The 26,314-nt window shown below is 38.0% G+C and overlaps 1 protein-coding gene across 2 annotated transcripts in view; it reads left to right on the plus strand.

Moving 5' to 3' along the window:
* Window positions 1–26,314, plus strand: part of efl1 (elongation factor like GTPase 1) — a 157,753-nt gene that overhangs the window by 25,607 nt on the left and 105,832 nt on the right. For both annotated transcript variants that reach the window (XM_053513061.1, XM_053513060.1), the window contains exons 13-14: window positions 17,823–17,941; window positions 24,872–25,044. In XM_053513061.1, coding sequence (XP_053369036.1) covers window positions 17,823–17,941; window positions 24,872–25,044 — 292 coding nt within the window. The remainder of the gene's footprint in view (window positions 1–17,822; window positions 17,942–24,871; window positions 25,045–26,314) is intronic.

Genomic DNA, 26,314 nt, shown 5'->3' on the forward strand with positions numbered 1-26,314 from the left:
TTTGTAAAGCTTTTGTTATTTATAAAAGATCACAAGATAGCTATTAACTAACAGTCTATTTTTAAGGATTTTTCTGTAGTTTAGGTGATTAAATTAGTCATTGACAGTTTCATTCTTATCATCAATCTGCATCTTTTAATTTTCTTATTGTTTTAGCTCGCATGCTAACATAGACTAGATGTGTTTGTGTGCCTTTCTTTTGTATTTTATGTTTTTAAAACTCTTGCATTGAAAAACTAAAACTACTTTCACCCCTGTTAATTACACTAACTGTCAGTCACTAACGGTCGTTGTCACGGTTAGTTAGTTATGCCAGTTGAGGAAGGAAATGTGTTGGCGGAGCAAGATTAACTGGTGAAATAATTAAAGAAATCATATTCTGTTGATGATAAGTACAGCAAGTCTCCAACTTATGAACAAGTTTAAGTCGGATTTGTTTGTAAGTCTGACAAATGAGGCTTATACACATTTAACACAAAAAGACAACTTAAAGATAAAAAACAAACACATAGGTTTGGTGTTTTGGTTCCACATTATTCTTTTGCGAGTCTGCACCTTTAAATTGCTGTTAGTATCTCCGGAAATGCATAACTCAAATGTTTGTAAGTCATGCTATTGTGCTAAACATGCTGATATTGATTACAACAGCATGTCCTTTCGTGTGAAATTGCTTATATGTATGCTTTCTACTCAGTTTTGTCATCTCAATAGGGGTCCTTAGCTTGATATTTTTAAAGGCTTATATTTTGAGAACATTTAGTACACATGACAGGAATATTGTAACTGCAGTTTATTTTTCTCACACAATCCTTTAATCACATAATACATTCTTTTTTTTATTAAATACATTGTTCTTATTCCTACATAGTTTAAGCATCCCCTTTAGTGTGGTTTCAGAAGAATGAAGCAAAATGCATAAAATACTAATCCTCACATTGTAAGGGTTTAAAGGTGTCCTGTTAGGCAAAAATGACTTTTTAATTTATTTTAGACATTCAGGCAGGATGTACAAACAAAACATGAGAAATAAAACATTCCACACTTTTTACCCTTATTTCATTTCTGTATTAGCTGGAAATTTAAAAAGCGAATTAGGTTTTCCCCCTAATGTGACCTCATAATGTATATGAGGATCCCCTCCCTCAGCTATGCTCAGCTCTAGCTTCAGTTTCTTTTTTTTTAGTGCAAGTTATCAATTATCAGTGCATCTGTGATGCTTAATCCCAACAGATTTCATTTTGTTTTCACACCGGTAGGTCGCACCTTCTCTTGCACACCTGCCCATATACAGTCTATAGCAGTGCAGAATATTTTAATAGCAAAATACATTTATAACAATTATGATTCAATTGAGAACAAATATATAGTTTAACTATATTAGCTTAGTTTGTTTTTATGTATCAGCGCATTAAATTAAACAAGCAAAAATATTTTCAATTTTTAAACTTTTATGAGAAGTAGGAGGTGGTTAGGAAAGCAAGGGCAAAAGCCTTCATTTTATCAGAACATGTATAAAAATATATTCTAAGAGGATTAATAACTTTAAATTGCCCCTGTGTGTGAATAAGCATGTGAATGAATACATGCTGCCCTGTCTTATGGTGGACTTGTATCCCATCCTGTGGATTCATCATGCCTTTTTAAGCAGAATAAAACGAAGAATGAAGGAACGAATAAAGGATTGAATGAATGACCTGCACCTTCAAGACTTAGTCTGTTTATTGAACTAAAAGTGGAGTAAGTTATTATCCTTTTATATTATCACATCGGTTTCCATTTAAAATAGTGAGGAATACAGAGCTAAGCAGCTGTAATCAAATTCTCAACAATACCTCTTTTAAAACAGTTTAAATCGAAATTAGTTTCAATTGTTGCGCTTGAATAAGTTCCAGCAGATCTTTCTAATCAGGCCGTGGAGGTAAGTGAGTGTTGGAGCCCAACAGGTTAGATAAAAAAAAAAAGAATAATAAAAGAAATATCACAAATCACAGGAGGAGGTGATGACACATTTATATTGTATATAATTGCTAAAACCTTTCTCCGGTTCTCCCAGCTGGAGAAACGCCACCATGAGGATGTTTAAAAGTGATCTAAGGCCTGGGATGTTTCCAAAAACATTTTTTTCTTCAAAGCTAATCCTGACTGTTTCTTTTGTTATGAATGGCTCAGGAGGTGAGTCTGCAATTCAATAATAATAAGCATGCACTTGTGTGTGTGTGTATATATATATATATTGATTGACATATCACTTACAAACAAACAAACCAATAACCATACGGTATCTTCCCAACCCATTATAAAGGTCCATTCTAGTCCTGCACAATAAATCATTTTCTTGCTTTAAAATCTAGAAACACTCCAGTCCAGGGCACACTAGAGGGTGCTCTCAGTAAGGTCTCTAGCATGACACTAGACACTTCGCTCCCTATTTGACCTCGAAAGCTAATGCCTTCTTGTTTCCTTTATTTTATTTATTTATGCTTTATTTATCCAGGTGAAGCCCACTGAGATGAAATATCTTGTTTGCAGGAGAACTCTCCCCTCCTGCGTTCACACGCGAGAGCCCCTGCCTAACTTTAATGAGTGACTTTCCTATTTGTGTGTCTGAAAGAGAGAGTGAGTTAAACGAGGGTGTATAGTCTGTAATCCTTTTAGACAGAGTTTCATATCCTTTGGTTTTTAAACAGGCATACGTAAACACACACAGGCACCCTGATGTATTTTTCCGATGACACTTTGGTCCGGTTAAGGAAATCAACTAGGCTTAGCGCTTACTATCAAGACATGCAGCTTGCTTTTAGCACACAGCCTATACATCATCTGAATCACAGATGTCCCTGTATTCCATATACACAGTAGGAGTACTACATGATGTATGAAATAAGGGTATCTACACCATGCATAGTGCGGATATGGTAAATTGCTTCTGGGTAAAAATAAAAGAAAATTTCAAGTCCAACCAGTAGAAAGAAGAAAGAAAATATTTACATTACAGTTCAGCACAGTTATTTCCTTTGCGTACACCAGCTGGGGCCAGAGCATGGGGGCACAAGCGCACAGGGTCAACCATCATACTGCTTGCCTGGAGCAAAGAGGGTTAGGGGTCTTGCTCAACAGCACAGCAGTGGTAGTGCTCGGGCTTGAACTCTCAACTTTCCGATCAATGTTTGTCTCTCTGCATATCATTGCACGTCATGATGTACATTATGTATTATACAGTGTGTGTGTGTGTATATACAGTATACCTATTATTTTTTTATATTGTACATTAATACTGCAGTTATCCAAAGTATGAAATAACACATGAAATGTACAAAACAACCCACAACATGTTTTTTTTTTTAGATCGTCTAAAGTAGCTACATTTAATTTAAATTTTAATTCAGACGTGTTCCTTGTCAAGAGTTAATCTGTGACATTTCTTGCTTTTTGTTGTGCTTTGAACCATAGTGTAGGGTGTGTATAGAGTCATTAGCTCTATTAGTGCTACTACAACTACTGTACAAATCCATATCATGGCAAGATACACTGAGTTATGTAAAGAGAAAAGAGAGTCTACTGTATCATAACTTTGAAAAATGTGAGTCAATAAAAAATTCTCAGGAACTTTGAATGTATTCGCCAAAACTATCAAACACTACGGTGAAACTAGCTCTCATGAAGATCGTCCAAGGAAAGTAAGATCAAGCGCTACCTCTGCTGCAAAGTATAATTTTATTAGAATAACCAGCCTCAGAAACCGCTGATTTACAGCACTTCAGATTAGAGCCCACATACAGGCAGGTATATTTCAATCTCCACTGTCCAGAGGAGATTCTGTGAATCATGGCCTTCATGCTCGGATTGTGGATCAGATGACCTGGATTCTACAATCGCTCTATGTAAATCCAATTGAGATGGTTTGGGATGAGTTGGACCGGGGAGTGAAGGAAAAGCAGCCAACAAGTACTCAACAACTCTGGGAACTTCTTCAAGATTGTTGGAAAACCATTCCAGGTGACTATCTCATGAGGCTGACTCGGAGAACGCCAAAAGTGTGCAAAGCTGTTAAGGCACAACGTGGCTACTTTGAAGAACCGAAAGTACATAAAACATTTTGGGTTATTAAACACGTTTTTGATGACACCCTAAATCCATATTCTTTCTGTTATAATTTCATTTATATATAGTTAACACACCCTTCACAGAGCACTCTATATTACTATATTCTAGTATTCGAAAGTGATTTAGGGTTCAGCATCTCTTATATAATTATGTTGGGTGCAAAACTATAGTTCCTTTCACCTTATGTAGTGTACTGTTTGGTCACTTGACAGAGGATTGGCATCTGCCTTGAGACTGATCTAGTGCAATATATTCAGTTCAGACATAAATTTGCAATCCAGGTTTTCTTATATACAGTACACATGCTTTACTGTTAAATAATGATTAGACCATGCACTGTGGGTCAATTTGGAAACTGCAATTTATCTGTACATTTACATTTCGGCATTTGGCAGACACTATTATGCAGAGTGACTTACAAAAGTGCTTTTGTAACAAAGGTTTCTGTAATTGGATAGATCCTTACACAGGGTTACTATGTAACCAACTACAGTAAGTGCCATCAGTTAAACACTGTCGGGAAGTGTCCATTATGAGCTTTTTGGTAGTAATAATCTTTTGTGTGTGTGTCTGTGTTATAATTGGATGGTTCAGTGACCCTCTGTAGATCGGGACATGTTGAAAATTAAAGTTTAAAACTGCCTTTATATGGGATTAATGCAACAGATTTTACACAATGGTTAATACATGCTTAGTTGTGAGACAGAGGCCCTGTCCTGAGTTGAACTGTGCTACTGTAGCGACAAGTTGTCACTGAAATTGTGCACAGCAGTGTTCAGGCCACAGACGTCTGGACTTACAGTAAGCACTATTCACATGTAGGGATTTATAAGTGCCGGAGGGAGGACGTCGAAAGCAGAAGTGTGTCTCTGATTCTGCCCTTGGACTTAAGCCCATTATTCTTGCTTGTTACTGGCTCAAGTAAGGAGCTCTATTAAGTCGAGCGCTCCTGTTTGACAGTTTGATGGCACCATAAGGTGTCACACTGAAATTTATCTTTTGGGCTGTAAATACACTCGGCAATAATAACTACATAAATATAACCCTATTGATTAAAAAGTAGTATAGTCTTTTGAAGTCCGTAAAAAGATATTTTTTCTTTTTTGTTTTTTTTAAACATGAGAACTATGTCTGAACATCATTTTAAGGGTATTAAAAAAAACAAAAACATGATATAATAAACAATTTCAAAGCAGTTTAAACTAGATTTTAAAAAATGTAATGCTGCCTTTTACCTATTGTGAACTTAAAAGTGTGTGCAACCCAACACTGTTAATCATTAGAAGCAGATGGCCACAGGAAACCGGGAGGAGGCTCTGCAGCCATGGTGAATCTGACTATTGTTTTAATAGTCGGGCCTGTGGAACATGTGTACGTCTGCATGGAGCTCCTGTGTAGTTTTTCCTAAGTAGATGCAGCTAATGAAATCCATCCCTTCATGCCTAACAAGGCAAAAGTGATTAGCCACACACACACACACACACACACACACACACACACAGAGTAAAGAAGGCATGTGAATGCTAGCCAGGTGTTCTACTGGGAAAGTAGCTTTGACTGCATTTGATTTCAGCATTCTGAAAACAATTAGACCTTGCTTTTTTGTGTGTTTTTCAGGGCTGTGTCCCAAAAGCTGAATGTCTTTGATTGAAGAGGGTTCATTTAAAATTTAACAAGCAACGTATAAGAAGAAAGAACAGTCTTGCTTTATGTAGGAATAAAAAATAAAAAAAGTTAGTAAAATAATCAACACCAGGGTGGTGTGATGTCCGTATCAATTTTCTTTGCCTCATCATCCTCTCTTTATTTAGTCTCTATATGTTAAGATGCAAAACATAATTTTATCAGGAAACCCCAAAATCCAAACATTCCCATGTCGGTAAACCTTAAAGGAAACCCCTTCTTTAATGTTGCTTATCCTAAAATGTAGCTTACTGTACAGGTTAAATATTGTACAACTAGATTAATTGAGATTAAACTAGATTGAAATTCTAGTTACTGTAACTGAAGCATGACAAATGTGCCCTAGACCTGTTACAGGTCATGTAGCAATTTGTATTACGAGAGTAACAGGACACAGTTATGAGAGTAAAAACTGTCTTTATTTTTGTATATGATCCCCCTTTTTTACTAATACATGTATCTCGGCACTTCTTGTGTTTAGATATGATCAAGGTAGAAAGTTTTCTCAGTAAGCCAGAGCCTGCTTGCTTTGTGTCATTTTTGTGTCGCTGATGAAATTCTGGCCTCCCAGGAACCTGTTTTTTGGCCAAACTTCTGTACTTCTTGTAATTTTGCATATGGTAAATGATGTATTTCTTTAGCCGTGATCCTTTTAACCCCTTCATTAATCACCCCTTTATCAGTGCTGCTGTACCTACTGTACTGTGTGCCTGATTTTTCTCAAACTACCTCATGGTCTAAATAGTAACCTGTACTTTCATCTTTCATCTATATTTGTGTGTTTTCATAAATTTCTTTGCAAATGATGTCATGCTTTTGCAGACAAGGCTGTACACCTCATATTTACAGATCCTTTTACAGATGTGGTATGAAAGGACTGGAACTACTGTGATAAAAATAGATCAGTTACCTCTCACATTCTGTTTCTCTCCATTAGCATTATTCTGGGTCAAAGAAGTACGTCAGTCGTTGACACATTTGCTCTTTACTTGCGTGTTTCACATTATTATGGTTTAGTAGTGATTTTTAGTGTTTTGATGCTCCAGTGCATTTTTGTTAAAAAATATCTAAATATATATATAATCCTTACACTATCTTGCATTATTTGGGTTTTGTTATTTTAAGGTCTGGTATGTTTTTCTCCTTATTGCGTTTGCTTTGATTTAGTGTGAACACAACTTTTGAGCCAAATCAGGATGTGGTCAAGGCATAAAGGCATATGTGTAAGGGTTAAGTAAAGTATAAAAGTGACCCGGCACAACGTTTTGAGCATCACCAGATTTGTATACCCGAGTTGTGTATGGCCTCAGGTATACAAATCTAGTGGCAAATCTAGTGGCTGGGCATCTGGGTGCTGCAAGGTCACATGGCTCTAAATAAATCCTTTCTCACATTAAACCTTTCTTCCTGTGTGGTTTGAACAGAGCTCCAAAGCATACCTGGAAAGACTACGCCAAAAAAAACGTCATCGTTTCTCCTCACCACATTCATTAAAACCTCACTTGTTTTCATTGTCCACAAACCCCAAGAAAATTGGGACTTCCTGAGTGTTCATTTAAAGCAAATTTCAAATAATCGAGCAGTGGAGTTTCCTTTAGATTGCTGGCAGTCTTTTCAGAAGAAATGTTACCAAAACTGACAGACTTACTTTTGTCAGAAACCGAAGGCACCTTTATTAAAATCCTGTCTACTTAAATAGCCAGAGACTCATAAACCCCAAATAAATTGACCTTTCTTTTTTTGAAGAAAAGGCAGGCGTTTTTCACAAATACAATACAATAAAAAAATTGTTTCTTTGTCTATTCTAAGTTGTTCGTCAGGGGTTAAGGACGTTGTTCACCTTGGGTCCATCAGAGGGGCTTGGAAGAGTTCAGATTCGAATTTACAGCCTTATGACTGGTCGCTGCAAACCTTGAGCCATGTCTGAAAAAGAAATAAATCCACAATGCTGCTACACAAATGTGCTTTTCAGTAACACCTGAGGCAATGGCTTGTTGACACCGCTAGCATTTATGGCTGTTTCTATGGTAACACTTCTGGTTAAACCAGACACTGGTCAAATCCCAAATGCCTTTCTGCCCCTATATACAATATGCAGAAGAGGCGTTAGGGTCCGAAATTTTTACACTTTGATAAACTTGTCTAAATATATCATGCTATTACAGCGTTCGAACACCAAAGCTGGTGATGAAATTTAAAGCAAATATTAATTATAAAATATTTGTACAGAAAGTCTCTTTTCACGGGTTATGTATGCAAAATTCTGAAACTTCATTTACAAACCGTTCCTACAGGACTGGTATTTCTTTTTGAACTCACTTTCATCTCATCTTTAATTATAATGAAAGATTTTGAAATCTCATGATGCTGCAAGACATTTTGCTAAAATGTGTGAATGTGTTAATTCCTTATGTAGACTTTTGGGACACCATTTCTGTAACAGAAGAAAAACAGAAAGGTTCATTTCCATAAGTGTGTGTTAGAAAGAAATTTTTTGAAACTTTTTCATTAATTATCTTACATTGTCAATATTTTTCACAGTTTTTAAAAGCTGAAAAAGAGCTAGTTTTTTAGGTAAACCAAGCACTGCCATGTTCTTTTGTGTGTGGTGTCTTGTCTTGCCAATGGTGAAGATAGGAAACATGCTAGAATTGGCAGCAGGTCTGCATTCCATGCACAGAGAAACAGATTGATTTGAGTCTAAAGGAAAAGGGTTATAAAACATGAGGAGACACAAACAGACACAGAAGGATGATGAGAACCCTTGAGTAAAGAACTTTACATGTAGACGATAATAGAGATGGATGTTAAAAAGAAAAAAACAGTGGTGTGATATGTATTTAATCTTACACTGCTACTAACAGTGACACAGTGACAGTCATAATGTGCACTACATAAGACCGAAGGCTTTTTCACTTTGTTTAGTGCACTACATGGAAATAGGCTGTAGTAATTTTATATCAAGGTGGTTCACAGGTTTGTTATTAACATAAGCGTGTAGAGGAATCTAAGGATTAATGTATGTTATGGGAATTATTGTAAAAAACAAAAGGACTGTCAAAAAGACAGCGCTGACTTAAATCTCTGTGTGCTTCAGTCATACTTTTTTTTGCCACACCATCAACATTAAAAAGAGTTTATAATATATATATATATATATATATATATATATATATATATATATATATATATATATATATATATAAAAAAAATTAAGATTTGTCTTAAATGAAAACTGGGGTGAATATAAGTATATCACAGCAGGTTTCAGCTGTTATTATTTTTTCAAACTGTGAAGTTTATAACCCTGCACAGTAATACAATGTATGTAATCTGGGCCAAATTCCACAACCCTCATTCCATGCAAAAAAATAAAAAATAAATGCACTGCAAAGTTCTTCTGAGACTCATACGAAGCTTCTGCAATGCCATGAAATTAAATCTGTTGGTATCTTTCACTTTAGAAGATGTATGCTGTATTTAGTAGAACCGTAGAAAAACGTTAAATTTGTAATGAATACACCATAACTTCGAAAGCTATTAATATATTTTTGCATGGAACAAGTGTTGTGGAATTGGACCCCAATTTCCTACATTTGTACTTACATACAATAAAATTTTAATTTATACTTGTGTTCCAGGTAACAAACTTCTCAGGTGATACTGTATGCAGTGTCCAAAAACTTGCAATGACCAAAACCTATTGCAGTACACTTTTATTCACCTTAATTTTGATTTGAGACAGACTTGGAAAAATATTAATAATTTTATCCCTAACACAAGGCCTTCATAATAAGTGTTGTGCATTGCCTGTTCCATACCTTTAAGTTTACTAGCCCTTCTTTCCTGTTACTATTTGTGCCAAATAATCTTTAAACGGGATTTTAACATGTCTTTGCTACTTGAGTCCCATGAAGCATGCATGCAGGCGCTGATCAGAGTTGCTGTTAATTGCCGATTTCTGAGGCTGGTAACTCTAAATGGACGGTCCTAATGAGAGCCAGTTTAATCATAGTATTTAAATGTATAATAGGTTCGATTCTCAGCCAATGCCCAAACCCCTGCCACTGGATGCAGTCTGGATAAAATGGGAGGGTCGTGCCAGGAAAGGAATCCAGCTTAAAACCTGTGCCAAATTGTTGTTGGTCCGCTGTGGTGACCCCTGAACGGGAGCAGCCGAAAGACTAACAACAAGCTTTAGGTAACATTGCAAAATGAGCTCTTGCAGTTTTCCAGATGGACTGACCTTCATGTCTGAAACTGATGATGGACAGTCGTTTTGCTTTGCTTATTCCCCAACCCATTCATAGTTTTGATGTCTTTGGTACGAGTTCTACAACCTAGGGGAAAAAAAAGGTTTGGTGTGTCCAAACCTCGGACTGTTACTGTATATCAAGCTATGACCTGTCTCTATTCTGTACAGTTTTTGGTCACGGTCTCTGGATAGCTATATGAACATCTGTGCGTGGATAAATTAGTCCTAGCATGAACTTTGGAAGGCCTTATCAATAATGTTCTAATTCATTTACTACAGCCCCATCATCTGAGAATTTATGATCTATGACCAGCCAACATGCAGTGAAAATGTGAGGTTTTGAAAAAAAATTTGGAAAGTCGTTTTTCTTTTCTTTTTTTTCTCCCCCTGTTATATTTTATGGCTTTTTTTCCCTCATGTCTTGTTTTTGACTGACACACAGTCCATGCTTTGTCCCGTGTCAAGCAGTGGTGAAAATTACACGAGCGCCTCGCGCAGCTCAGAAGTCATAAATGACATTTCATCACGGACCATCTCAAACCTTGCTGAGCAAATAGCAAGATATTTGACCTGTCACACTCTCATAACCACGCCATCCAGGAATGTTTGATATGGTCTCATTTAATATCAACACTGAACCAGAATACCGTTATACTTTGAGTCATTTCGCCAGCAACGGCTTCTGACAAGCTGCCTGGAGCATACAGCTGAGAATTTTACTGATGCAGAGCGTCAGGAGTCAAACCTTGGATAGAGACTGTAGATCCCTGTTGATTTAATGTGCTTCTAGATGTAGTTACAGCTGCATCGCTGGATTCCTGGATAAAAGTCTGCAAGCACGCAAGCCTATAGCGGGAGCAGCCGTATATCATCCTTCCTGACCTACATTCATAGCAAAGCTCGCCAGGCTCTCCGTATTTAAATAGCATGTCTTAAGCTAACCTATATACACCAACCTGACCATCGCTTAGGCATTGCTTGGACTTAGCTTGTAAACTGGCAGCTTAGTGTGAGATTTGTCTTTTGTGTGTGATATTTATTTATTATTATCATTATTAAACTCATTTTCTTGAACCGGTATATTAGTCAGCAAGTTGTGGGTGGCTGGATCTCCTGGTGTGAGATGGATGAGGGAAAGGCACAGTGCACTGCTTTATTCTGGCTGATGAGGCGATTGATTGGAATTCATTCAAATAATTTAGAATTGCTATGCAATTTAATTTAGGAGATCAATTAAATTTCTTTCTTTCTGTCTGTCGTTTTTTATCTGTATGCTTTACTGTTTATTTTTCTAACTATGTGCCTAGCTTCACGTCTGTCTGTCTGTCTTTTAAATTATATAACTGCATTTTTTTTTGCAATGAATTCTGCAACAGTACATAAAGTAACCTTGTTTGCCTTTCCATTCTCTCTCTCTCTCTCTCTCTCTCTCTCTCTCCTTCTGTCTGTCTGTCTGTCTGTCTGTCTGTGACTGCAAATCAATGTTTTTGCCTCTGCTGTCTGTCTCTGTCTTGCTATCTGCTTGTCTTAGGTTTTATTATGTCTGTGTAGCTGTCTGCCTCCAAGTTTTCTGTTTGTCTTTATCTCCAAGACTGTGTGTTTTCCTGTCTGTCTGTCTGTCTGTCTGTCTGTTGTTCTCCAAGTCTGTCTGTCTGTCACTCTCCAAGTCTGTCTGTGTATTTTTGTCTTTCTGTGTGGTCTCTGTAAGCCACTGACTGCTTATCTGTCCCTTTGTCTTCAAGTATGTCTTTGTCTTTTTGTCTTCCTGTATCTCTGTACAACTGTGCCTGTCTGTCTGCCTATCTATGTCTTGCTATGTCTCTGAGTATGTCAGCGTGACTTTGTCCATCTCAATGTCTGCACATTAATCTGCCTTTATCGGTCCGTCTGTCCCTGTATCTGTCTGCTCGTATTTCTTTAGCTGAATGTCTGTGCCTCTCCTGTTTGTCTTTTAACTCTCTCTCTTTCTCTCTTTCTGTTTAAATATGTGCGTGTACCTTTGTCTGTCTTTCTCTATTTTTCTATATGTTTTTTGCATTTTTGTGACTGTTGGTCTGTCTTTAAGTATGGATGTCTCTTTGCTTGCCCATCTGCCTGGCTATATATCTGTCTGCATTGTCAAGTGGTTAACTTTCCATGCCTTTTTATGTCTACAGTATGTGTTTCTGTCTCTCTGACAATGTGCCTAGCTTTCTGTACGTATTTCTGTGTGTTTTTGTCTGGCTGTTTTCTCCTGTGCGTGTGTGTGAGGGAGAGACAGAGCAGTAATATAATAAATCAGTAATGTAATATTGTGTATGTGAATGGAACAGAAAGTACAGGAGAATTTATGTTTTTATGTTGACTCTACTCCCACGTTGTTCTCAGACTGAACTCTGCAGGAACCTGCCAGACAGTACAGTGCATCGACTCGCAGGTTGCCATAGCAATAATCAATGTGGGTCATTGGGTGTGTGATTGGACACAGGGGGGTGTTGGGCACATCTGCGTTCTTTCGCCCGATTGGCTGATGGTGCTTCTGGTTTTCATTAATAACACAAGGTAGTCGGCAGGCAGAAAATTGCCTTGGCTTTTATTATACTGCTCAAACACACACACACACACACACACACACACACACACACACACACACACACACATACAGACAGACATCCTCAGTTGTTTCACGACATGACGGATGTCTGTTTGGATCACTTTAATATGAGCAATGGCTCTTTGTACTGTCTCATGCAGTGGCAGAAGAATAAAAGCATAACATTTATTTTGATGTAAAGCAGTAAAGAGTAAACGTAGGTAGCGACAGACCAAGTGCATTGAAACTACTTGAATTAATGGGAAAGTTGCTGAGATGTTTAATTGCTGTGTACCAATAAACTGGGAAATTGTTTTCATTATCATTTCATCAGTCCAGCCTGCCAGACAGCAGTAGTGTTTGCATTGCTAACTGGGTTAGATCTGTATATACACACACACTGAACACTATATTAGACCAAGAAAATATTTTTTTATCTTTAACTGTCCAGTTTCAGTGAACTTGTGCCCAGTGTAGTTTTAGATCATGGCTATGCGGAGTGGAAGCCCATTTGGGTTTCTTCTGTGCAGCCCAACATCCTTTAGATGAATTAAAAGAGGTTCCCAGTGACTGAGCCCTGATCATGAGTGTATCCCAGTGAATCAATCCCTGATCATCTGTGTTTCCCAATTGATCAATCTCTGATCATTAGTGTTCCTAAATTAATCAAACCCTGATCATAAGTGTTTGTCAATGAGTCAATCCCCGATCATTAGTGTTTCCCAATATATCAATCCCTGATCATCAGTGTTCCCCAGTGGATCAATCCCCGATCATCAGTGTTCCCCAATGAATCAATTCCCGATCATCGATGTTCCCCAATGTATCAATTCCCGATCATCAGTGTTAACCAATGGATCAATCCCCGATCATCAATATTCCCCAATGGATCAATCCCCGATCATCAATATTCCCCGATCATCAATGTTCCCTAATGGATCAATCCCCGATCATCAATGTTCCCTAATGGATCAATCCCCGATCATCAATGTTCCCTAATGGATCAATCCCCGATCATCAGTGTTTTTACCAATGGAGCATTCCTTATTTATCAATGTTTGCAAAGTAAACAATCCCTGATCCTATTGATTCAGTGGCAAACACTGATGATCAGGGAATGATCCATGGGCAAACACTGATGATCAGATGATGTCTTTCTATAGGACAAAAATTATTTTAAAATATATATATTTGACTATAACTAATATATTCTATTTTCTTAATAGTAAAACATATTTTTACAATATACTGTAATTTGTAATTATTATGTAAATTAGGCTACAGTATAACATCGTCTAGTGGCTTCCAGAGACTTTTCTTAGCCATTTTCCTCTGAAGAGATGACAGCAGTCTTTATGATGCAAAATGTTTGGAAAAGTGTGAAATCACCAGCACAAGTGTATGCTTAGAGTCTGTATGTTAAGTGTTAAGTGTAAAGAAATTTGTGGAAGGTGATGAAGAATCTGTATATAACACGAAAAAAAAAGTCATTACTCTGTGAGCACAGTGACTGTGCTTGGTTATAAAAAAAATAAGCTTATTAGTGTAAATGAAAATATAAAAGATTAGGTCTCAAAAGGAGAATACAAGGCTGCTAAACCATACACTATATATATATATATATATATATATATATATATATATATATAAACTAATTCAAAGGAATGAATGTGACTGTCAGGAGTGTGACATGATAAGAGATATACGGAACAGGAGAGTGAAAGTGAGGCGAGTCAGAGTCAGTGATAAAACATGCTAAAATTATAAACACACATCACACTGGGTGACAGACATGCTGGTGTGGAAAAAATAGTTTTTTTATTTAACTTTTTTTGACAACAGCACTGGTGCTGCATCTGTGCTTCCATATAAAGAGATTATTTATATAAAATTAGCTTAGCAGTGGATATGAGGGCTGTACTGAGCATGTTAAACTTGACATTATTATTATTATTTTTTTTTTCCGAGCAGTGTGGTGTTCTCAGGAGTCTGCTTGTTTCCATCTGCCATCATGTCTATTCATCTACCTATGTCTGTCTATCTATCTGATTTCTGTTTGTTCAGCAGTGTATCACAATGTGTGTCTTTCTGTCTAGCTATATGTCCATATGTCGAAATCTGTGAATGGAAAAGGTTGTGAAATGACATTTTTGCGTTATAAAAACAGATCTCCCTTTCATATTATTCTGTCGAATTCCTGAGCTCAGAGTACCGGTTTGCTGGGAGCTTTTTAAAAAGAAATAAATAAAAATACCATCCTGATGGGTTAATAATGTTTCTCAACATAACAGCTGGTAGCCAACGAATTAAAAACAAAACAATAACGAATGAAACAAACTAAGTGGTGTGTTGATTTAATGGTAAATACATGCAATTATAATGGCATTGTTGACCTATTATGAACCATCATAACATCATTATACAACAGTTAGTTCCAACCGAGTAATCTGATTGGATGAGAGGCTCTCCACATGTGCTGATAATAGAGCGTAACTGGGATGATTAACTAAATGTGTCACTCTACGTCACAGGTGTTCTAACAGTCATTAATTACACCAACTTTTGGTTGCCAGAATGGGTGACAGTAGGTTGATACACAGTCCTGGAAAGAGGAGAAAATCCACAAAACCCACATTCAAAACCACTCAGTCACTGAAGCACTATCTGAAAGAAAGCATGTCTGATAAGATCATGTCATCCTAAACAACACTTTGTCCCATAACTCTAGGTCATTCTGAATTGTCTGTCTTTTGTGTTCACCAAAGGTAAGCTACAAAGCTAACTACCTACTAATATGAGGCTGAATCCTAAATCTCTCTCTAACCCCACCGTGATCAAGGACACTACTTTGTGTATAGCACAAGAGGTTGTACACTCTAGCACACTAGCTTTCCATTTAACACTATTCTGGATTCAATCCCTGAACTGGGAAATTAATATAGCTGATATGCAATGTTATAAAGAGGACTAAACAGAAATATAAAAAGTAACCTACTGATATATAGGATTGTCTACCACCTCCATGATTTCCCCTCCTCACCTTTTGGCAACGTAGTACCATAGTGATGGTGGCCACATCACTCCCGTGCTGATATTGAAGCACAACATCATGACCTCAAGTGGGATAGTGTTTAATTACTAAACAATCATTTCAATTTGACACATGTATTTTTATAGTTATCTGTGTAAATGTTAACTACATAAGAATTAGTCATGGGAAGTTTGGATCTTTTTTTTAATCTTGTTCATTAAAATGAACGAATCTTTTTTTTGAGTAATTTAGTTCATTTCGTTCTTTTTAACAAAAATGAAATAAAATTGTTATATTTTTAATAAACACACCCCCAGCACATCTACATACATAAACTTTGGCTATAGTTCTAGTAATGAAAATATTACAATGCAGCTAAGAACATACTATGATAAACAGCATGAGCAGCTCACCTCTCATATCTTTTGGTCCAAATCCCGTTCGTTCTTTTGTCACATGACTCTCAAAGAGGCTATGCAGTGCGTTACACAGGAAACAGAATTGAATCGTTCCTCTCAAGAGTCTTCTAGTCTGAGTCGTTTGTTTTTTTAATCTATTATACTGCATAGCGTCCATGGGAGTCACGTGACAAAAGAACAAACGATTCGAACTAGAAGACTCAAAGGTAACTGCTTATTTCTGCTTCCTGTACATAACCTACAGAGGGCCAGGGGTAGCTCAGTGGTTAAGGCATTGGACTACGGTTCGGAAGATCCCAGGTTCAAAGCCCACAACCACCAAGTTGCCACTGTTGGGCCCTTGAGCAAGGCCCTTAACCCTCAACTGCTCAGATGTGTTATAAAGTCGCTCTGGATAAGAGCGTCTGCCAAATGCCCAAATGTAAATGTTTTGGAATGTTTCGCGCATGCACACCCAGTAGAAAATGAACGAATTACCCTCTGAGACTACTCATTCTTCTGTCATGTTAAAGACTCGTTCAAAAAGATTGAATCGTTCATGAACGACTCATCATTAATAATAAAAATAGTTCGAAAGAGAATTTATCCAACAATTGTAGAAAAGAAAACGGTAAAAAAGAAAAAGCTTTTATCCATGCACTGGACATTCTTGTGAATTTTAAGCAAATGTAGCCATGTTTAGACAAAAAACTTGGCTATCTCTGATAGTATGCAAGGCAAAAGATCCTTCTTTGTGATTTCTTTTACTATATAGAGCCGAAGCGGTTCTGTCATCTCCCCCAGAATGGACCATCTTTCACACAAAATAGGGGTCTTAAATATACACAGTTGGGAAGTAAGAGCTGCTTATTAGAGGCAATAGCATTTTTCTGCTAAGGGAATAGAGAAGTGCTTTGGTTTTAAAATAGTGGTGTTGAAAATGAAAGTTAGTGTGTGTGTGTGTGTGTGTGTGTGTGTGTGTGTGTGTGTGTGTGTGTGTGTGTTTGTGTGTGTGAGCAGTATGGTACTGTGCTATTCATGGTGTGATTAACCAAACCATGTGTTGATGACTAAAACACGACATGTCATGCTTTTATAGAGAATGATTCTGTCTGATCAATCAGAATTAAGAATGTTTCGGTCTACTTCTGCTGCTTTTTCCTGTATGAGAGAAGACTCAAGAGGCTACTTTGCTTAATCTGTTTCCTTTAAACCTAAAAAGAAGCAGCCTGTAGCAAAAAAATTCTCCAATTAATTCACCACCACTCTGTCTTCCCACACTGTGAGTCTGTGAAAACGGTTTGCTCTGAAACTGCATATGCAGCTGTTTTCGCGATTCGGTCTCATTACTGTATTATTTTACATCGTTATGTCTCCGCGGAGATTCGCTCCCATGCCGTTCAATTCGATTATCGACGCACAATTTCGCCTAATGACATAGGGCCGTGAATATTTGTGTCACTCATTCCCTCACAATAAGGAAAACTAGATTTGGATTTGGTTATGCAGCTTATTCCACATCATATGAGTTTCTCTTTCTAGACCTTGAAGTACGATGGCACTCGTGAATGAGATATAACTTTTTATGATACAGTACTAACTTATTTTAATGCCTTATCAGAAAGTCAAAGCTGGATTAAATCTGATTATATCTTAAAGTTTCACCATCTCCTGCATGCTGACTTGGGCGTGTTCTATACTCAGACAGTCTTGGTGTTTTTTTAAGAGCTTCTGTGGATAAACCTGGTGAATTGTGGGTAATGCTCTGTTTCCCTCCAGGCCCCTGACTCAGGAGGAGATCGCCCAGCGTAGAGACCTGGCCAGGCAGAAACATGCAGAACGACAAGCAGCCAGTCAAACCTCTGAAATCCCAGAGACAACCAACACCACCAAGCAAGGCAAGCAGGAAGTCCTGTTACTTTTTACACCTATTCCTAACAAGGTAGCTGTTTGCAAGTGCACTACTGTATATTGCCAAAAGTATTTGCTTGCTTTGTGCACTAGTGCGCTTTCATGTTGGAGCAGGAAAGGGCCACTCCAAAACTGTTCTCACAAAGTTGGGAGCAGGAAATTTTCCAAAATGTTTTTGTATGCTGAAACATTAAAAGTACCTTTCGCTGGAAGTAAGGGGTCAAGCCCAAACTTCTGAAAAACAACCCTACACCAGTTACAACATGACTGCACACCAATGCACAAAGCAGCTCAATAAAGACATGGATAAGTGTGGTCGCTGTGGAAGACTGGCTTGCACAACCCGATAGAACGCCTTTGGGATGAATTAGTGCGGAGCCAGGCCTACTCATCCAACATCAGTGTCTGACCTCACAAATGTGCAAAATTCCCATAAACACACTCCTAAACCTTGTGGAAAGCCTTCATAGAAGAATTGAAGCTGTCGTAGCTGCAAAGGTTGGGCCAACATCATATTAAACCCAGTGGATGAGAATTGAATGTTACTGAAGTTCATATGCATGTTAAGGCAGACGAGAGAATACTTTAAAATAGTGTGTATACGTTCAGTGTTTCCCACACATCGATTAACTAATAGAGGACCGTTCTCTTTCGCGCTAGCAGAATAAGCAGGTACGGAAGCCTTAGCGTGAGCTAAGACACAGTAAATGCGTCCATCAGACCACACACAGGAATTAACCCTTAAAATTCAAGCAGATCCGATCCTTGGGACACAATTGGACCAATAAAAAAAAAAAAAAACACAGCTATTACAGAAGTCCTGCCGCTTTGTGTTAAAATATATCAGTAAATACTTTTGTGCGTTTGGGTCAGCATCAGCAGTATAGTCATCACCGCATGATCATCTGTCATCATCTGCACCTGTTACCCATTGGTTCATGCTTTGAGGTAGCTGTTTATAATACTTGACTGATTGTCAGGTCATGGTGTGGTTTAACAGACTGGACTAAAAAATGTCCCTCAGGAAGCCTGGAGATTTATTGCTCAAGACTAAATAAAAAATACAAAAAAGTCTGGCTCTTTGGATGCAACATATGTAGAAATGAGGAGTGGCTCAATACTTTTGCACAGGACTGTATATCATAATACAGTACATACTTTAGTTGTTTTCTTTGCTTGATGCAGGCCAATAGTTTGAGTTATATCTTTTATACATCCATGGGATACGTCTTCTGGCATGATTGTTTAATAAATGAGAAGCCAGGAAGAAATAATTGTTTTCAGCTAAACATTAATCACTAGTGTATTATTTTGTCAAAGGTTCTTAAGTATTTGCTTATTTATAGCCAAAGTGCAACTTTTTTTTTTTTTTTTTGCCAGGCAGCATATTTTAATATTTGGCCTATTTGTTGGAATGACTTCGATAAAATAATGATTGCTGATTTATGCCAACATCAACAACAAGAAAGTATAATAACATTTTGGCTCATGTCATGTTGTTACTCCTGCAATAGCATCAAAACAGCACCAATCCTGACAATGATTCTAATTGGGGTATTAAGAATTTTTTTTTTTTTAGCCCACTGACTTTGTGCACAACTGTTAAACTACTCAGTTTGTAGAAGGCTATTTTTGGTGAGCCGCTGGAGGAATTATATCTTACTGTTAGCTTGGGAATGTCAAGGCGTCCTTCAGGAGGAGCTACAATCTGTATCTGGTGATAAAGAATTCTGGGCTTGCCCTCCTCAGCAAGTTGCTCACCATGATGCCCATCAGGAGGTATATAAAGGAAACAGTCCCTGCTGCCCCAAATTTCCCTACAGGTTTCCATGGGATTTATACCTGGGTATTTTTGCCTGCCAGTGAAAGCATTCAATTATGCTTGTTGAAAAAGTTAAACAAATTTTTACCCATGAGCCATGCAGTTATCATCCTGGACAGGCAGAATGTCATTGTTGTTTCTGCTTGGATCTTTAGCATTGAAGACAACTGTAGAGTCTGAGCAACAACTAAAATCAAGTTCCATATACAGGTGTGTTTTAATAAATTAGTATATCATCGAATGGTTTATTTATTTCAGCAATACAATCCAAAAAGTTAAAAACATATCATATGTAGATTTATTACACACAGGCCGGTATATTTTAGGTTTCCATTTCTTTTAATTTTGATGATTATGGCTTACAGCTAATAAAAACCTAAAATTCAGTAAATGTTAATATTGTGAAAAAGTTCAGACTCAGGGTGTCACAGTCTAATCAGCTAATAAACTTAAACCACCTTCAATTTTTTTTCTGATCCTTTAAATGGTTTCTCAGTCTGGTTTAGTAGTCTGGCTGTTCATAGATGGCTTTATCCAAGAACATTAATGGAAAGTTGATTGGTGGGAAAAAATGTGTGAAAATATGCACAAGCAACAAGGATATTCACAGCCTTGAGAGAATTGTGAAACAAAGCCCATTAAAGAATTTTGGGGAGATTCACAAGGAGTGGACTGCAGCTGGAGTCAGTGCTTCAAAAGTGGGATATTGTGAAGAGGAAGATGCGAGACACCAGACCCAACGACGCAGAAGAGCTGAAGGCTGCTATTAGAGTAGCCCGGGCTTCCATAACACCTCAGTAGTGCCACTGACTGATCGATTCAATTCAGTTAAATTCAATTCAATTTTATTTGTATAGCACTTTTAACAATTGACATTGTCGCAATGCAGCTTTACACGATCAAAAGAATTATTTAAATTTGTATGAAATGTGAATGTGTATGAATCTGGGAAACTCCAGTCCTGAACCATTGAGCAACTGAAGTCACAAGTCCTTAGAGAATAGCTGTCTGCACCAGCCGCGGACAGGACCGTCTTCATGGAAACGTGGAACTGTCCACAGTCACCACACGTGGCATCTATAAGACAAGATCTCCAGAAGCAGGACACCAGGACGAGTCAGACTGTTTTAGATGGCAGAGGCAGTCTGGATAACTAGCAGCTCAGGAGTGACATGTATAGCTCGACGGAGAGACAGGTAGAAGTAGAGAGAGAGAGAGAGAGAGAGTTGAAGAGAGAGAGGAGAAGAATAGCAGAAGAGAAGGAGAGATGGCAGTTACTGTAGGTATGGTCACAGTTAAACAATGTATAATGTGAATGTATATTTAGTGCAGAGTGCAAGCCCGGCAGGACTAACTATGACAGCATAACTAAAGTGCCAGGAGTAGCTCAGTGGTTAAGGCATTGGACTACGGTTCAGAAGGTCCCAGGTTCAAACCACGCACAACCACCAAGTTGACACCCTTGAGCAAGGACCTTAACCCTCAACTGCTCAGATGTTTAATGAGATAAAAATGTAAGTCGCTCTGGATAAGAGCGTCTGCCAAATGCCTAAATGAAAATGTAAAGGGGAGAGCCAGAAGGAAACAGACATGAGGGCTTCCTGTGATGTAAAGCAATCACTTCACTGTCAACAAACCTGAGTGATCAATGAGAGTGGAGAAAACAGCATCTAAACATACCAGTTCACCATAATACTCTATGAATCCCCCAGATCTGCTCCTTTACCTAAGGCAAATCTGTTTACAAAAATGCTTGGCTAAATAAATAGGTTTTTAGTCTGGACACTGAGACTGTGTCTGAGTCCCAAACATTAATATAAAGACTATTCCATAGCTTTGGAGCTTTGTAAAAAAAAAAAGCTCTGCGGCCTGCTGTAGTTTTCATAATTATGGTACTGACAAACAGCCTGCATCCTTAGATCGAAGTAGGCGTGGCGGATCGTAAAACACTAGCAGTTCACTCAGATACTGCGGTGCGAGACTTAATGCTTATATGTCAATAGTAGTATTTTAAAATCAATGCGAAATTTCGCCTCTATGCCACGCCGCATTGATGCAGTAATTCATGCAAAGGGAGTCCTGACCAAGTAATGAGCGCTATCCATGTTCATACTTTTCAGTAGTCCAACAATTCTTAGTTAAAAACATTAAATTAAAAGAAATAAACACTTGAAATGCGTCCATATAGCTCCGTAATGAATCTGTATAATTAACCGTTTTTTAAAATAAAATTATTGAAATAAATCAACTTTTTAATGATATTTTAATTTATTGAGATGCCGTGTGTGTTTATTAATTTATTTTTGCACTATTTTCTGTATATAAGACAACTATAATTTCCGCATAGCTCAGTGAACAGAGTAAGTGGGAATCGTGTGTTCCATGACATGAAATGTCACTGCAACTGAAAAGTCAGCTGGGGTGTTCTCATTATAATCCGAGTTCCTTCCCAGGTAACAGACTGATCAGGAAATCATGGCTGCCTACAAGACCAGTAAAACCAGTCAGCAATAACATTAACACCACTGCCTATCTGGTCTGATCTCACAGAACAACCAATGCAGCACAGACTGCTAAAAAAAAAGTTCATGCTGACTAGGATATAGAGGTATCAGAACCCTCATTGTATCACAGCTTACGGAGTATGGGGCTTAGCAGGAAAAAAGTTCAAGGTTGTTGATCCAGTCTCCAAATTCCCCAGATTGCAATCAAAACAAACATGCATTGGACAAACAAGTCTTATCCATTGAGGCCACGCCCTGCAACTTACAGCTATTAGCACCCTAGTAACAGGTACTACACCATGCCGTGAAAGACCCTGTTAATTTATGCCTCAAGGTAGTAGAGCGTTTTGGTGACACATGGAAAACCTCCACATTATAGGGCATATTATTTTTATATCATGGCCGATAAATTTTTCCTGTAGCTAAAAAAATCAGAACACAAGAGTGTGTCACAATTAAAAAAAGGATACAAGTAGGCAGTTGAGGGTTAAAGATCTTTTTCAAGGACTCCTCTGTGGCAACTTGTTGGTGCTGTGACTTCTAGCCTTCCCATCTGTAGCCGATTGCTGTAACACTCCCCAGTTCATGGACGAGACTAATTTGAAATGACTTGAATAAAAGAACTTGTATTTGAAGCCATTGTCTATTTAGGCTCATAGCCTTATGGTCTGGGAATTACAGTAGCTATTAAGAGAGCACTGCAGTTTTCACCTTCTGTAGTGCATGCAGTCTGAATGCACTTTACAGTGCTACTGTCTGTGTTCCCTCTGGCAGTATTAAATAACTGGTTAATTACTGTTGCGTTTGTGGAGGAGCAACTGTTGTAATTTGGGCTAGCAGTATAAAACCTTTCTCACTGTAAAGGAATAAAAACATAAAGGCAAATTGTTTTAACATGCACGTTGTTTTATTTGATGTTAGCAAATGGCTTAGAGATGATGGTGATGTTTATTATTAGTAGTAGTATTTATTTATTTATTTGGGGATTTTGCTCAGATTTTCTCCCTAATTCAGTCGTGTCCATTTCATTCCCGTCACTAGGGGGCTCCCACATTAAGGCTACTACTACCACTCGGTCAAGAGGGTCGAAGACTATCACATGTTTCCTCCGATCCACGTGACGCCGGCCGACCACATCTTTTCAAACTGCTTGCTCACGCACCGTTTTAGGCGGCGTAACACACTCGGAGGACAGCACTATCCGCTCTTTCCGCTTGCGTGAGCTCACAGACGCCCCTGATTGGCTGTAGAGCAGTGATTAATGTGGGTGCACTAAGTACCTCTCATCCCTCCCTGCTGAGAGAGCCTGGCCAATCAGCTCTCTCTAGGCCTCCAGCTGCGAGAGGTTACAGTATCACTTGGGAATCGACTCGCAATCTGTATTTGTTTTTTTCCTTTGTGGAACCAAGAAGTACAGCCACCAAACACAGTTTAATTTAATGTAGAGGCCGGGGCTAATTTTCGTCTAACTTAAACTACGGCCCGTTGCCAGACTTTTGTATCAGTTAATTACACATGGTCTTTAATAGAGTTTCCCTGAGACATAATAATACGTCTTCAAGCAGTGATAGAGATATTAGATGTGAAATGCAATATTGGAGATGAATGGGAAGAAAAAAATATTGTTTCCTCAAACATTTTTTTTAAGTTTGCTTTTAAAGGAACTAGAAGTAAATGGAGCAGTCACGATTGGTCTGCATGATTTGATTAAAAAATCACATAATTTTGACACATATTATGATTTTTAGACTGTAATATTTAACTGTTAACTGTACATTTTTTTTAAATGCATTTTCTTAGGATAGAAAATTCTGGACAAAATATGGCATTAAGTGGATGTTGGCCAGTATTTATTTATTTATTTTAATTAAAAAATATATTTTTCTAGAATTCTTTCCACAGAATTTCTCCCTAATTCAGTTCAATGTCCAGTTCGTCCCCGCCACCAGGGGCTCCACATTAAAGCTACTACGGCCACTCAGTCTGGAGGGCCACAGACTATTTTAAGTTTCTTCCGAGCCACGTGACGTCACCGACCGCATTTTTTTCGAACTGCTCGCTCACGCACCATTGGGGGCAGCATAACACACTCGGAAGACAGCGCTATCTGCTCCTTCTGCTTGCGCAAGCTCACAGGCGCCGTTGTCTGGCTGTAGAGCCGTAATTAATGTAAGAGCTTTAAGCGCCTCCCATCCCACCCCTCTCTCTAGGCCCTTGGCTACGAGAGGCTACAGCATCACCCAGGGATCGAACCAGCGATTTTCTGCTGATAGGGCGAGCACTTCACCACTCAATCACTCAGTTTTTATTTAATAAGTGAATTATATAATAAATATAATAAATTACAGTTTTTGATAAAATAATTGCACAGGTCCGGATTGGGATTTCAGATTTTATGTGATGAATTGTTCAGCGATAAAGCAAACCCTGTGCATAAAAGCTTTAGTTCTCTGTGTTTTGAATGAATTAACCGGCTAACAACAAGCGCAGTGTTTTTATTCTGTTCATTGCATTCTGTAAATGCATTCCTGAGCTCATCTATCATTTCTTTTTTCCTTGTGCTGTCTGTGTGATGGTGTACGTGTTTGCAGGTCCCGATGAGCTGTGCGTGTTAACCGAAGCCCTGGCGGTGAAGTCCACACCAGAAGAGGAGGAGAGAGAAACCTTTGTAGCCTTTGCACGTGTCTACAGCGGAATAGTGCGCAGGGGTCAGAAAGTGTTTGTGCTCGGACCCAAATACGACCCTGCCATCACCCTGCAGACGGTGAGAACTTAATGTTTTTAGGGTGATGTATACGAATGCAGATCGCTTAGTCCAATTACATGGTCATAATACTAATTGTCTCTTTTATTCATAATAATTAACATTAACATTTTAGAGGGCTGCGTTTAAGCAGGTATTCTATCATTGTGTCCATTCGGCATAGCCACAATGTCCAGCCACAATGTCTCTAATGTTGTCCATGCAATCTTTCAGTCTCTCAGTGCTTTACAAAAGCCATTAGACCTAACGCATGCTGCCTTTATGACGTCCCTAGGGAGGTAGCTATTGCTAACCATTAAGACCTTTTTAGCATTGTTCATGTGGCAGCACTGACAGAAGAAAGAAGAATGGAAATTGCACCCTCACTGGGGAGAAAAGCGCTTAGTGTGTTTGGTCACTGATGTGCCTTTCAACCTGAACCCACAACACCGTGATCAAACACATAATGCCATTCACAAGTATTGTATTCCTGCGAGACATTTACCTTAAAAAAATAACAGGATTTTTACCTCTAAGCTTTGAATATTATTTTTTTTTTTTTGCTATAATTGGACTTTGGATTCCAACAATTTAAAATGACGAAATCCAGGTTTAAAAGACATCCATTAGACTTAAATAAATTAAATTAGCTGAATGAAAGCCAGTGTTAATTCATGTGCCTATCTGCACACTGGTTTTTATTCATTAATCTCTTGAGACCTGAATGGCCTCTTAAGAGGACATGTGCGTTTGTCCCAAATAAATTGTCTATACACCGATCAGCCATGATATTAACACAACAAAACATTAACAATGATTATCATTTATATACAGTGGAACCTTGGATTACGAGCATAATTCATTCCAGAAGTGGGCTTGTATTCCAAAACAGTCGCAAACCAAATTGAATTTTCCCATAAGAAATACTGGAAACTCAAATTATTCGTTCCACAGCCCCAAAAAATAAATAGATAAAAATAAACACAAAATATTAAGTAAAATTAAAACTAATTAACCTGCACTTTACCTTTAAAAAAAAAGTAAAAATAAATCCTGACAAATGTTTCCTTTTGTACGCGCAGGCGCTGTGTATGTGTGTGTGTCTAGTGTGTAAATCTAAAGTAAGCTCCCCACTTCCTCTTCTCGTCTTACGCAATTACCCTTCCTCCACTCTTTTTACACAATGGAAAAACACTGTTTTATCAGAAAAATAAACAAGAAATCTCTCTACTGGCACTTAATTGAGCAACACACTAATGGAATCACTGCTGTAAAGTAAAAATAATACAAA

Source organism: Clarias gariepinus, chromosome 15, assembly GCF_024256425.1.
Source record: "Clarias gariepinus isolate MV-2021 ecotype Netherlands chromosome 15, CGAR_prim_01v2, whole genome shotgun sequence".
In the NCBI taxonomy this organism is placed as follows: Eukaryota; Metazoa; Chordata; class Actinopteri; order Siluriformes; family Clariidae; genus Clarias; species Clarias gariepinus.